Source organism: Nycticebus coucang, chromosome 9 (genome assembly GCF_027406575.1).
Source record: "Nycticebus coucang isolate mNycCou1 chromosome 9, mNycCou1.pri, whole genome shotgun sequence".
NCBI lineage: Eukaryota > Metazoa > Chordata > Mammalia > Primates > Lorisidae > Nycticebus > Nycticebus coucang.
This window is the reverse complement of record NC_069788.1, coordinates 53,374,537-53,387,601: the sequence shown is the minus strand read 5'-3', so window position 1 is coordinate 53,387,601 and position 13,065 is coordinate 53,374,537. Positions and strand designations below refer to the sequence as shown.

At 39.8% G+C, this 13,065-nt stretch overlaps 2 protein-coding genes across 2 annotated transcripts; one reads left to right on the top strand and one right to left on the bottom strand.

Annotated features, from left to right (window-relative positions):
* The first annotated feature begins 5,512 nt into the window (after nt 1-5,512).
* LOC128593470 (histone H4) lies at nt 5,513-5,860 on the top strand. Its single transcript, XM_053601492.1, has one exon. The coding sequence runs from the start codon at nt 5,519-5,521 to the stop codon at nt 5,828-5,830; it is 312 nt and encodes a 103-aa protein (XP_053457467.1). The 5' UTR covers nt 5,513-5,518; the 3' UTR covers nt 5,831-5,860.
* Nucleotides 5,861-8,369: 2,509 nt separating this feature from the next.
* On the bottom strand, nt 8,370-9,014 carry H1-6 (H1.6 linker histone, cluster member). The gene has a single exon (XM_053601471.1). It carries the CDS (start codon nt 9,012-9,014, stop codon nt 8,370-8,372), a length of 645 nt encoding a protein of 214 aa, XP_053457446.1.
* Nucleotides 9,015-13,065: the final 4,051 nt, after the last annotated feature.

Below are 13,065 nucleotides of genomic sequence, written 5' to 3'. Positions count from 1 at the left end.
CAGGTCCAGAATTCTTGCCATGTTATAATAATGTCAACTTATGGTGCTGTGTAGTATTATAAAACATTCTTCACACATACACATTTAAAAAGTAAGTTATTTTTTCTAAAATGCCAAAATTTCTCTTATACTATCATTTTTAAAGTATTCTTTTTTTTCTAACCACACTTTGATTTAATAATGGCCAGCATTGAAACATGGAGGGCTTTCAACATTAAAGATTTTCATGTTTGGGCTGGTATTTGTAATCTTGATTTTCTTTGTAGATTTGGGTCATAATGTATTCTTTTCCCTGTTTGCATCTGTGATTATTCTACACTCTAACTTGTGTAATAAAATATTAATACAAGATTAAAGTACTTTGTGCAACAATTTTATTAGAAAGCCTGGGCTACCTTGACATCCTGCATACATTTGTTACTTGGCATGGCATGCATTTGGTATCTCAACCACTCTATTTCTGAGTAATCATTTAGGGGCTGGAAGAGATACATATTATTTTTTTGAATAGATGTTTTATACTTTTTATTTCTTGGCAGGATGAATTTGAATACTCAGTCTTCCTAGCCATAAATTTTTTCTAAAACTAATATTTTAGCTGATTATTATTAAATACTTACCAAATGTTAGGTTCTATTATAAATATTAATTCCTCCGAAGAATCCTATGAAGTAGGAATCATTGTTATTTTATTGTTTTGAAAACCAAGATATGGGACAGGTTAGTTAACTTGTCAGAGGGTACACAGCTAGAAAATGGACATGCTGGATTTTTATTTCAGCCATTCTTGCCGAAAGTTGAGTTCATAACCATTATACAACACTTGTATTTAGTTCAAGAACACATATAATATGGCATTGTTACCATGTTGACATACTACTTAAAAAATATTTATTCTGGGGCCAGGGAACAGTGGCTCACACATGCCCACTCTAGCATTCTGGGAGGCTGAGGCAGGTGGATTGCTTGAGCTCAGGAGTTCAAGACCAGCCTTAAGCCACAGCAAGACCTCATCTCTCAAAATAGCTGGCATTGTGCCAGGCTTCTGTAGACTGAGCTACTTGGGAGGCTGTGAGCTATGAAGAGATGGCACTCTATCAAGAGTGATAAAGTGAAACTGTTTCATAAACAAAACAAAACTTTATTCTGCTGCCTGGTAGTAGTAATCCATGATGTTTTTGTTGTAGCTCCCTATCATTTTTTCCTAAATATTTTAAAATATTTCTCTTGTATGTTTTTGAATTACAGGACATTTTGTTCAGTTCATATACACATTTTTAGGTATTCAATTTACATATCTATTCTCTTTATCATTCAAGGAGAAATTTGGGGAATGGGTAGCTTGAAGCATCTGCAAATCATTTTATCCACCAGATTTGGGTACAAAATATTCTTCTAGCTATTTTTTTTTTTTTTATCAAACTCTGGCTTTTGATTTGAAGATTCTATAATGAATAGAACTTTGGAGTCTTCAATTCACTCTTTAGGAGGATAAGTACCAATATTTGTATAAATTTCAAAGCAAATTTTATTAGTTAACTTTAGTCTATAAGTTAACTAAAAATCCTGGGTTTATTCCTTAAACTGAGTTACCACAATGGCAATTTCATAAAACAATAAATAACTAACTTTTTTACTGCCAAAAAGTTTTACTATGTGTAAGAGAACATTAGTTTTAATTTAATTTAATTTTTTTTTTTTTTAGAGACAGAGTCTCACTTTATTGCCCTCGGTAGAGTGCTGTCGCATCACAGCTCACAGCAACCTCCAACTTGTGGGCTTAGGTGATTCTCTTGCCTCAGCCTCCCAAGTAACTCAGACTACAGGCACCCACCAGAATGCCTGGATTTTTGTTGTTGTTGTTGCAGTTTGGCCGGGGCTGGGTTCAAAACCACCACCCTCGGTATATGAGGCTGGCACCCTACCCACTGAGCCACAGGCGCCACCCAATTTATTTAATTTAATTTTTTGAGACAGAGTCTCACTCTGCCACCCTGGGTAGAGTGCCATGGCTTTATAGTTCACAGCAACTTCAACTCTTGGGTTCAGCTCATCCTCTTGCCTCAACCTCTATAGTAACTAGGACTACAGGTGCTGGCTACAGCATCCCATTAAGTTTCTTTTCTTTTCTTTTTCTTCTTCTTTTTTTTTTTGAGACAAGAGTCTCACTCAGTGTCAGAGTAGAGTGCTGTGTTATCCTAGCTGATTGTGACCTCAACTCTTGGGCTCAGGCAATCCCCTGGCCCCAGCCTCCCAAATAGTGGGACTACAGGCCCTTGCTACAAAGCTGGGATAGTTTTACTATTTTTAGTAGAGGTTCAGGTATGTGTTTGTGTGTGGGGGTGGAGGTGGGGGTGGTGGGGGACGGGGGTGAAGTGCGGGAGGTGAGGAGGGGTGGGGTGTCTAGCTTTTGCTCAGGCTAGTCTCTGAGTCCTCAGCTCAGGCTATCCACCTGCCTTGGCCTCCTAGAGTGCTAGGATTACAGGCATGAGCCACCGTTCCTGGCCAGGGAACTTGTTTTAAAATGAGACTTTCTTTGTATAATTTTCGGTTCACAATTTCATCAATAAAACAAACGTAAAATATTGTCTTTATGATTTCTGGGTGCAGTTAAGAAAGTATTGAAAGGACTTCTGAAAATCAAATATAATTACCATCATGTTGATAAAAATTTTGAGCCAAATGTTTAAGAAAGGATAAAGTTAGAAATTCTCTGTCCAAATAACTATTTAAAAAAAAAAATAGGTCAAAGTATATTAAGGGAGTTTATGGAGATTGCTCACACAAAGACAGTAAGCCTTGGAAGTGCAAGTGAAAAAAACTTTTAGAAAAATCGTTTAGACTGAAAAGACAAAATGGGAACATTTTCCTAGAAGAGTAAGGAGTGGAAGTAAAAAAAATATGCAGAGACATAGGATATGTGCTATGGAACCAAAGATGTTCAAATGACTATGACAGTTCATTTCAGGAAAAGTGAATAAAAAAAATGAACATTCATAACCAGAGTATAGGTTAGGTTGCTGAAAAAAAGCAATTTGGTGAAGCCTCAGATGGGAGTGAGATAAATCAGTCACTGGCTAAAAAAGCTGTTTGCCCAAGACCAGAGTGATGTCCCCAAATGCCTTATACTCTAGTCTAAGTTGTATGACATGGTACTTATGCATTTTCTCAACTGCAGTATGTGTATAGGTCAAACGTATTTTTACTCTGGGATTTCTTTACTTTGTACTAAAGCAGTTATACACTTAAAAATAATGGTGTACGCTGGGCTGCTTATGGTTCTCAATGCTGGCAAGGTATCAGAATTGTTAGTTAAATACAGGAGGCATATACAGGTGTGTACTCAGCCCAAAGACACCATATGCCATTCCTAAAATCTAGTATTTTGATAGAATTGGTCTGTGAAGGATGGTTCTGGGCATTTCATATTTTCATAAGACCTCTGATTAATATCATGGTTGTTTTTTGAATGTTTTCTGTGTCTTATTAGCCACAACTTGTTTCCAGAATTTTTTTTTTTTTTATTGTTGGGGATTCATTGAGGGTACAATAAGCCAGTTACACTGATTGCAATTGTTAGGTAAAGTCCCTCTTGCAATTGTTTCCAGAATTTTTATCTGAAGGGTTTATCTAACATGTTGAATGAATAAGGTTCACCTGGAAAACGAGAGGAAGGTGAAAAGGAAATAGAAAGCGGTACAGATTCAGTGGTGAGCCTGTCTTCTCCCAAATCACGTTAAGTAAAGCCTGCGTTCTTTTCAGAGTGGAAGGATCAATTTTAGTATGTATCTATATGTATATAACCTTTACATTTCTGCCTTGACATTCATTGTTTTTGAATCAATGGTCATTGAGAAAAATTAGAAAAGGAGATATTAAAAGGAAAAAGAAATAAATTAAATGTCAAAAGTGACAGTGGTACTGGTGATATGCATATAGTTGTGAACATAGCTGCCTTCCAAAATAAAAGTGAGGTTTTATTATTGATACAATAGGCAAAATAAAGGAAAGATAGCCTAGGTTTCAATGAAGATTAATCTTGCTGGAATGTGTTTTAAGGTACCTCACACCATTTATTTTTACATGACATTACCATATTGTATACACTATTTTTTTTTTATGAACCAAAAACCATGTTGAGATTTCAGAGTTTCGTGTATGATCTTAATCCTTGCACTTTTTCTCTGTAATGTTTGATATTCTTTCCTAAGTTCCTTGTTACAAAGTGCGTGTTTACAGCAGGGAATGCGTAGTGAGAGTCAAGAACTTAAAAAGCTCTCAAATTGGGAGTCTTTTTTCTACCTCTCTGGGGCTCTTTTCTTTTCGTATGAGCAAGGCTGAAGTTATAATATGCTTTCTTTCACAGGCCACAAGCTCATTCTGAGTATCCACAATGTGCATTTATTTACAAACTAGGAAGGTGGTGGTTGTGGGTATGGTTTTTAGTTCGTTTATGTATTAAACAAAAGTAGTTTTTACCATGGATATTTACAACAGCTACAGCAGGAAAGTAAGGAGAAAATTTCGAATTGAGAAGTCTCTCTTCAAACTATATTTAGACTCGATTCTGCTATTCTACCGTTTTTATTAAAAAAAAAAATTAGCCTTGTTTTAACATCAATCATCTTATTAAAGGATTCCCAGAGAAGGACCATAGAGGCTTTGAAATGACCTTAATCCAGTATTAGCCCTATACTTCAAATAATCCCCATCTCTACAAAACATTATATTCTTGTCTCTAAAACTGGAGCAGATTGAGAGGGGATTACTAAAGGAGGCAAGGGAGGAGAGCATGGAATTGTAGGCACATCAGACAGGCCCAGCAAGCCAGGAAGAGGATCCAGAGGCAACTATTATTCAAGCTTAGCTTTGTTTCTCGGTTCGCTTACAGACTGATACAGGAAAAAGAGTCAGTCAGTAAAACCACTATTTGAATCTAAGTAGGGAAGAAGAGGAAGAAGTTTGCCCTTACATCTTAATTTGCAATTATTTTTCTATTGTATTCCTAGACATACGACCATTAGGAACAGAGCTTCACGGTCAGGCGTATAGTTTGTCTAGCAGAGGCGGCCATAAAAATGCATTGGGGTTAAAAAGGAATACAAGGACTGGGAAGGAAAGTCCCTTAACCTATATATTTGTATCTTCCCCAGGAAACTACTCATTTTATTAATTACTAAGTGGAAATAGGAGAAATGTGGAATATGGCTCTCTGCTCAGCGTCACTGAGCTGATAAAAACAGCACTTTCAACTTGTAGATAGCGCGAGGACGAAACAGTGCAAAGGCAAAAAAGAAACTAAGGCTTTGTAGCCGAACAAAATCTGTACCTTTCCTTCCAAAGTGAGGTGTTACTGGCCAATCAAAACATTGAAATGCTAATGACTTTTCCTTGCTCCACCCCACCCTGGTTACCTTATTTGGAAAAGCCTCCGAAAGGCGTGCGGTTTTCAATCAGGTCCGCCAGAGATATATTTAAGAAGGGGAGTCTTTTCTGAGTCCTCATTGTGTTGGGAACCATGTCTGGTCGTGGCAAAGGCGGGAAAGGGTTAGGGAAGGGTGGCGCTAAGCGTCACCGTAAAGTGCTGCGTGACAACATCCAGGGGATTACCAAGCCAGCAATCCGGCGTCTAGCCCGCCGTGGGGGTGTCAAGCGTATTTCTGGCCTTATCTACGAGGAGACTCGCGGTGTACTTAAAGTTTTTTTGGAGAATGTCATAAGAGATGCTGTCACCTATACAGAACATGCTAAGCGCAAGACTGTTACGGCTATGGATGTAGTGTATGCGCTTAAACGCCAGGGGCGCACTCTCTATGGCTTTGGAGGCTAAAATCGCGAACTAAGCTTTTTAAAACTCTAAAGGCCCTTTTTAGGGCCACCCACAAATTCACATAAAGAGCTGAAATGCCTTGTGAAAGTTTAAGGTAGGGTAAATAATGGCGGCGACGGCCTGTTTTGAGGGTGTTGACAATATTTTGGTTATGTTGGTTTCCTGCGTCGTTAAATTGACGAAACGGATTTTTTGTATTTTAAAAACCTGGACTGCAAAAGTGAACCTGAACAAACAGCAATGAAACGGCAAAAATTGTATTTTGTGTGTGAAAGCACTCCAAGAACTGGTTTGGACTTAAAATAGATGCTTTGAGTCACACATTGACCTTTTTGCTCACAGTATGCAGGCTCTGTAGACAAAGCATGTTAGGGACAATTAATAGGTTTACAAGTACTTCGGAAGGATTTTATTTTATTTTTAATTTTTTTGAGGCACAGTCTCACTGTCACCCTGGGTAGAGTGCAGTGGGGTGACAGCTCACAGCAACCTTAAACTCTTGGGCTTAAGCGATTCTCTTGACTCAGTCTCCCAAGTAGCTGGGACTACAGGCGCCCACCACAACGCCCGGGTACTTTTGGGTTATAGTTGTCATTGTTTGGCAGGCCCTGGGTGGATTCGAACCCACCAGCTCAGGTGTATGTGTCTGGCGCCCTAGCCGCTGAGCTACAGGTGCCGAGCTGCGGATGGATTTTATCACTCTTACTGGCCCAAACCAAGGCTGTTTCATAATCTCCAGAAGCAGAGATAAAACTGGCTGGTTCTTTGCTTTGGACCTGATGTATGCCAGGCACTGGAAGGTGCGAGAAGCAAAGGTACACACAGCTTGATCTAATCTAGAAGGCTTCCCAAAGTGCTGGGAGACTGACCAGCTGCTGGGCAAGGCCAGTCGTTCATCCTCCTCTGTGGTGAGAGCCTGGAGTCAGCCCACTTCTGGACATAGGTAGTTAGAAGGGTTCACTTACAGGTTAGGCAAGTGAAACATAATTTTGCACCATCATCACAACTCCAATCTCATAGAGAAACAATGGGTATTAATAATATATTTAAGAAAGGAACAGGCTGTTTTCTATATTAGGACACAGTTAAAAAAATTTTTAAGAGGCCCAATTATACAAATGAATCCAGAAAAATTAGGTGCTATTGAACTATTTGGATGTTTGTTTTCATGTACAAACTAATGGACTGCATAGTTTTGAATGGACTTTGTCCATAGTTGCCCCAAACATTAAAGCTCCAGATAGATTATTGTTGCTATGGTTTTAATGTTTATGGTGATGGTTAAAAATGCTAAATCGCCAAATAAGGGACAAATGAATTTTGTTTAAGAGACAGCAATTTTAGCTCAGACCCAACCCCAGAGTTGCCTAATACATTTTTTTGTAAATTAAGGTTGAATTCACACTGTAACTACAGCTTGAAACATTTTCATAAAGGTTTTGTTCTTAAAAATTTTTTTTTAACATCATAGAGGGTTCTGGGAGTGTGTTGAAGCCTATAGACTCTTTCATAAATAAAATACATAAATTCACAGGATTACAATCGTTATTAGAATAATAGCATTAAAATAGTAATTATCAAATCACTTTAAAAACATGACAGTGCTCCCACCAACCCAGGAATGGATTAACAAACTGTGGTATATGTATACCATGCCATACTATTCAGCCATTAAGAGACACGGAGACTTTACATTTTTTGTATTATCCTGGATTGAGGTGGAATGCATTCTTAGTAAAGCATCACAAGAATGGAAAAGCAGGAATCTAGTGTACTCATATCTAATATGAAGGCAGATAACCTAGTATATGGTGGGGCATAAGAGAATGGAGGAGGAGAGGAGGGGGGAGGTTAAGGGGATACAGTGTTTGGTACATCTTTTGGGGGGGGGACACAATTATAAGAGGGACATTACGTAACAAATACAATCACTGTGTAACCTAATTCTTTGTACTCTGAGTCCCAAACAATAGAAAATATCACAGTGCTGTTTTTATGTAAAAAAAAAAGTATTTTGGAAATACTGATTATAAATGCTATTTTGAAAGCCTGGAACTATACTGTAACTATTTGGCAGTCCCCCTCAATGTTAAAGTTCTAAATTTCAGATAGAACAATGAAGAGGTTAAAAAAAAAAAGGAAATTATATAACATGTTTTAGGATGCCTTGATTCCTATTTTTTGATCCTTTAAAAGCCCAGTATGCCGGCCTGAAAATCCGGTTATAATCGTACCACACAAAGGGGCTGACTGGAATGCATTACAGGTTTACAAAAAAAACCCTCAGACAGATGAACTTCACTGATTGCTTAACACTGCTTATATCGAGCACTTAGATGCACTATCTAACTTTTCTGGACTAAACACCCATGTATTAGAGCCTCCCTGGGAGGACGCCCTTCTGAGATTTTCCTTAAACTTGTGAATCATTAGTTTAACTTTACATCTAGAACCTTCCAGTGTTACGCTATTTTAAAAGTACTTGGGTGGCTCTTAAAAGAGCCTTTGGGTTCTTTGGAAATTGGCCCGAGGAAGATCTTTATTTCCTAGATGCCGCCTTTCTAGAATTGGTTTTATGCGGAGTCAGTTTTGGCTTTCCAGCTTTAGGCTTCCCAGCTCTAGCCTTGGCTGGGCTCTTCCGAGGCTGAGGCTGTTTGGTCTTTGCTCCTTTAGCTTTTCTACCACTCTTCACAGCTTTTTTAGTTGCTGTTGCCCTTGGCTTCTTAGCTCTCTTGTTTGTCTTGGTACTCCTTGGGGATTTCGAATCCCTGGATAAGGCCAACTTCTTGGCCTTGTTAGAAGCTGGCCTTTTAACCTTGCCTTTGGTGGGTTCAGGAGCAGATTTCTTACTGAGCTTGAAAGACCCAGAAGCACCAGTACCTCTGGTCTGTACCAAAATTCCCTTGCTCACTAAGCTTTTGAGAGCCAACTTAATGCGGCTGTTATTCTTCTCCACGTCGTAGCCAGCAGCCACCAGCGCCTTTTTAAGCGCAGCCAAAGACATGCCTACTCGCTCTTGAGATTCAGAAAGAGCATCAACGATCAACTTAGACACAGAACGATTGGGAACCTTGCGACCCGCACCTGACTGGCTGACCGGCTTCTTCCCTCTTCTTTTGACTGGAGGCTTCTCCATAGCAGCTGGAACAGGATCCGCAGGGGCTACAGGAACAGTTTCAGACATCCCAATACTATACAGAAAGACGCAATCACCAGGGAGAAGCGTAAATTGCTGCTGGGCCTCAGGGCCTTATATAGGGCAGGGCGCGCTGTGATTGGTGCATTGCCTAGGCACCGCCCCCTGCCTTCAGAGGAGGAGCATTTGTGTTTGTTTTACCCTGAAAAACTGAATCCTGCAAAATTCCTCTGTACATAATCTCCCAGTTCTACTGCTGAAAGATTCATGGAGACTTAAATTTTGCATGCCTTTTCCCTTTTTAATGAAAAATGACCCTGTATGCCAAAACTATTCCAAAAAACCCCTAATTTTCAGCCAAATTCAAGGGTAAGAACTAAATTCCCTCTTTTCTTTATAAAACCAAAAGTAATTTTTTTTGCAGAACATTTATCTCATCTCTTCTGAGTGGTCTTCTAAATGGGTGGCTTCCAATAGGTGGCAAAAAAAATTATTTACACCACGATTTTATTGAAAACGACTTATATATGTGAGGGAAGTAACACAGGTTGCTTACCTGTCTCACTGCGTAGTTACAAGGTATTTATATAATTGCCTAAAAATTTCAAAGGATGACCTTGCTTAGGTAAGTTCAATCTAGTAAGGCAAACTTTACATGACAAACGGGTTGTTTGTACTTAAAGCCACTTCCGAGTCTCTGTAGCGTTATAGAAGACTCAAGAATGGAGTAATTTTAAGGATCTCATACATGATACCTGCTTGGCCAAAACCAGGTCATCCTCATGGCGGCTGGTATCTTCCACTGAGTTTTGCTTCTGATTTCATTAACTTAACTCCCTTCCATCCTCCCTCAGTAAAGTATAAAACTTGAGGCAGGAACCCTGGCTCAAAGAACCCAGCGGAAACCAGAGAACCTGATACCTAAGAAGAGTGGGCTGGCAGATTTGGCTGTGGAGTTGTGAGAAAAGGGTTGTTGGGCCCAGTATGCTCCCCTGGGCTTCGACTGCCTTTCTGAGAATCTGGAGTTAAAAGTTTGCTCACAAAGGCTAAAGTCTTTCTGGAGGATGCTGAGAAAGCACCACAGGGTGGCCAGAGCCTAGGGTCTCAGCAAGGGGAAATCCTTTATAAGGACTGTTTTGTGAAGATCCCCAAATACCTGTGAGAAATTTGGTTTTCTGTGAACCAGGGAGACATTGGAGGTTTTTAATTTAGAAAGAAAAATTTGTTGTATTGTTATTTTTATAACTGGCTTGGCTTTAGATTTATTGTATAAATAATCGTTAGGAAGAAGGGCCCTGTGTCAGAGATTGGGAGTCTATTGTGGTAAACTCAGATTAACGAAGCATTTGTCCTTAAGGGGACAGTGTAGGAAAGAAGAGAGTCTACATTTGAAATATTTCTGAAGCAAAAGCAAAGAGTAATTCTTCTAACTTCTGAGTGCAACGTGAAGTAGAAAAGTCTCTCTCCTGTCTCATACACATACACACTCAAACACACGCCCAGACACCTGAAACAAAAATTCAGAAAATACTACCTAAAGCACCTGTACTCAACAGTTGAACAAAAAACTATCAAAATAACTCAAAAACGAGGAAATCAGGTGAACTAATTAAGGTTGATTTGTGAAATGTCTGTGAAGATGACTGCTAACAAAATATAAAGGTCAAAAATAGTTCTGGGAGCCAGGCGTGGTGGCTCACGCCTGTAATCCGAGCACTGTGGAAGGCCGAGGTGGGCCGATTGCCTGAGCTCACGAGTTGGAGACCAGCAGGAGCCAGAGCGAGTCCCCGTCTCTAAAAATAGCCGGGCGTTGTGGTCAGCGCCTGTAGTCCCAGCTACTCCGGTGGCTGAGGCAATTGCTTGAGCCCAAGAGTCTGAGGTTGCTGTGAGCTATGAGGCAAGGGCACTCTACCCAGGGTGACAGAGTGAGACTCTGTCTCAATAAAACAAAACAATACAAAACAAAAAATAGTTCTTGGAAAAGGAAGAAGTATATGAATAGGGAGTACTAGTTTTTTTTTTTTTTTTTTTTTTTTTGTAGAGACAGAGTCTCACTGCACCACCCTTGGTAGAGTGCCGTGGCCTCACACAGCTCACAGCAACCTCCAACTCCTGGGCTTAAGCGATTCTCTTGCCTCAGCCTCCCGAGCAGCTGGGACTACAGGCGCCCGCCACAACGCCCGGCTATTTTTTGGTTGCAGGTTGGCCGGGGCCGGGTTTGAACCCGCCACCCTCGGTATATGGGGCCGGCACCTTACCAACTGAGCCACAGGCGCCGCCCCGGGAGTACTAGTTTTAAAAAATAGGTCTAAATATTAGATATAAAGAAAATCCCAAAAGTGAGTACAAGTGGGGCAAGTGAGATGCTGATACTTTCTTCAATGAACGTAGCAAAAATGATGTCTTCATTTATTCACATACACGTAGAAAGAAAAATATATGAAAATATTGCAAGAAATTACGACTAGAATATAAATTAATATTAAAATAGGCTGTATACTTTTGTGTTTTTTTTTTTTTTTTTTTGTAGAGACAGAGTCTCACTTTATCACCCTCGGTAGAGTGCCATGGCATCACACAGCTCACAGCAACCTCCAACTCCTGGGCTTAAGTGATTCTCCTGCCTCAGCCTCCCGAGTAGCTCGGACTATAGGCGCCCGCCACAACGCCCAGCTATTTTTTGGTTTGCAGTTCAGCCGGGGCCGGGTTTGAACCCGCCACCCTCGGTATATGGGGCCGGCGCCCTACCGACTGAGCCACAGGCGCCGCCCGACTTTTCATATCGCCAGAGATATGAATTTAATTATTTAAAGAAAATAGTTCTTTTTTCTTTATGACAGCTTCCATTCATTTACTACTTAGAAATTACAGATGTCAGGCCAGGCACGGTGGCTCAGACCTGAAATCCCAGCATTTGTGAGGCTGAGGCAGGTGATTTACCTGAGCTCACCAGTTGGAGACCAACCTGAGCAAGAGCGAGACCCCTGAAACAGCCAGGCGCTTTGTCGGGCGCCTGTAGTCCCAGCTATCTGGGAGGCTGAGGCAAGACAATCGCTCTAACCCAAGAGTTTGAGATTGTTGTGAGCTAAGATGCCATGGTACTCTACCAAGGGTGACCAAGTGAGACTCTGTCTCAAAAAAAAAAAAAAGAGAGAGAGATGCCAGTCAAAATTTATCTAGGAAAATGTTTATGGGAGTATTACTTCAACAATGAAAATCAGCAGGCTGAATTTCCCATATAGAAAATTTTTGTTTAAGTAAAACTGTATTTTTATGTATAAAGATGTGTATTTTACAAATAAAAACACGTGTATTGCTCCATTAAAAAAAAGTTATTTAAAAATGTTATCATATAACATCAGTTCTGACATATCTTTAAGTGAAAGAGGAAAAAAAGACCCAAATACATGTAATGTTTGTAGCTACTGAGGCCCAAGAGTGAGAGGAGGGAGGCAGAGCCTTTTGAGGGTAGACTTCTGAATTTAAATCCTAGTTCTTCTGCATGCTTGCTCTAAGATCTAGAGCAAGTCACATGACATTCTTGTGCCTCAGTTTCTTCATCTACAAAATTAATTTCTACATTTTTGGGAGGAGAAAAAGAACAGAGCACTGGCACAAAGTAAACACTATACTATATACATATGGAAGTGTGTGTGTGTGTGTGTGTGTGTATGTTTTTTGTTTTTATAGTAATTTTTTAGCTATCTAATGCAAAATAGGAATCATGGTTCTTTTTCTGGTGCTTAAATTATGGAATCTAATAATCGTCTAAATTCTCCAATTCTGTGTTAGCACTAAAGGAATAGACTGATATGTTTGGTAAACTTGTAAATATAAAGATCAACCTGATCCACAACCTGCCCCCTAATCCACTTACATTTATTTATTTATTTATTTTTTTGTGGTTTTTGGCCAGGGCTGGGTTTGAACCCGCCACCTCTGGCATATGGGACCAGCGCCCTACTCCTTGAGCCACAGGCGTCACCTGACTTACATTTAATTATACAAACACTTAGGGATTACCAAGAGTCAGAGAAACCAAGAAGAAATAAAAATATAGAGTTCTGGGAAAGATTTGTACCTATAATCTCTATTAGGA

What these genes read in the sequence shown, in the direction of transcription:
- H1-6 (XM_053601471.1), bottom strand. Translation starts at nt 9,014, where the DNA reads ATGTCTGAAACTGTTCCTGTAGCCCCTGCGGATCCTGTTCCAGCTGCT.
- LOC128593470 (XM_053601492.1), top strand. Translation starts at nt 5,519, where the DNA reads ATGTCTGGTCGTGGCAAAGGCGGGAAAGGGTTAGGGAAGGGTGGCGCT.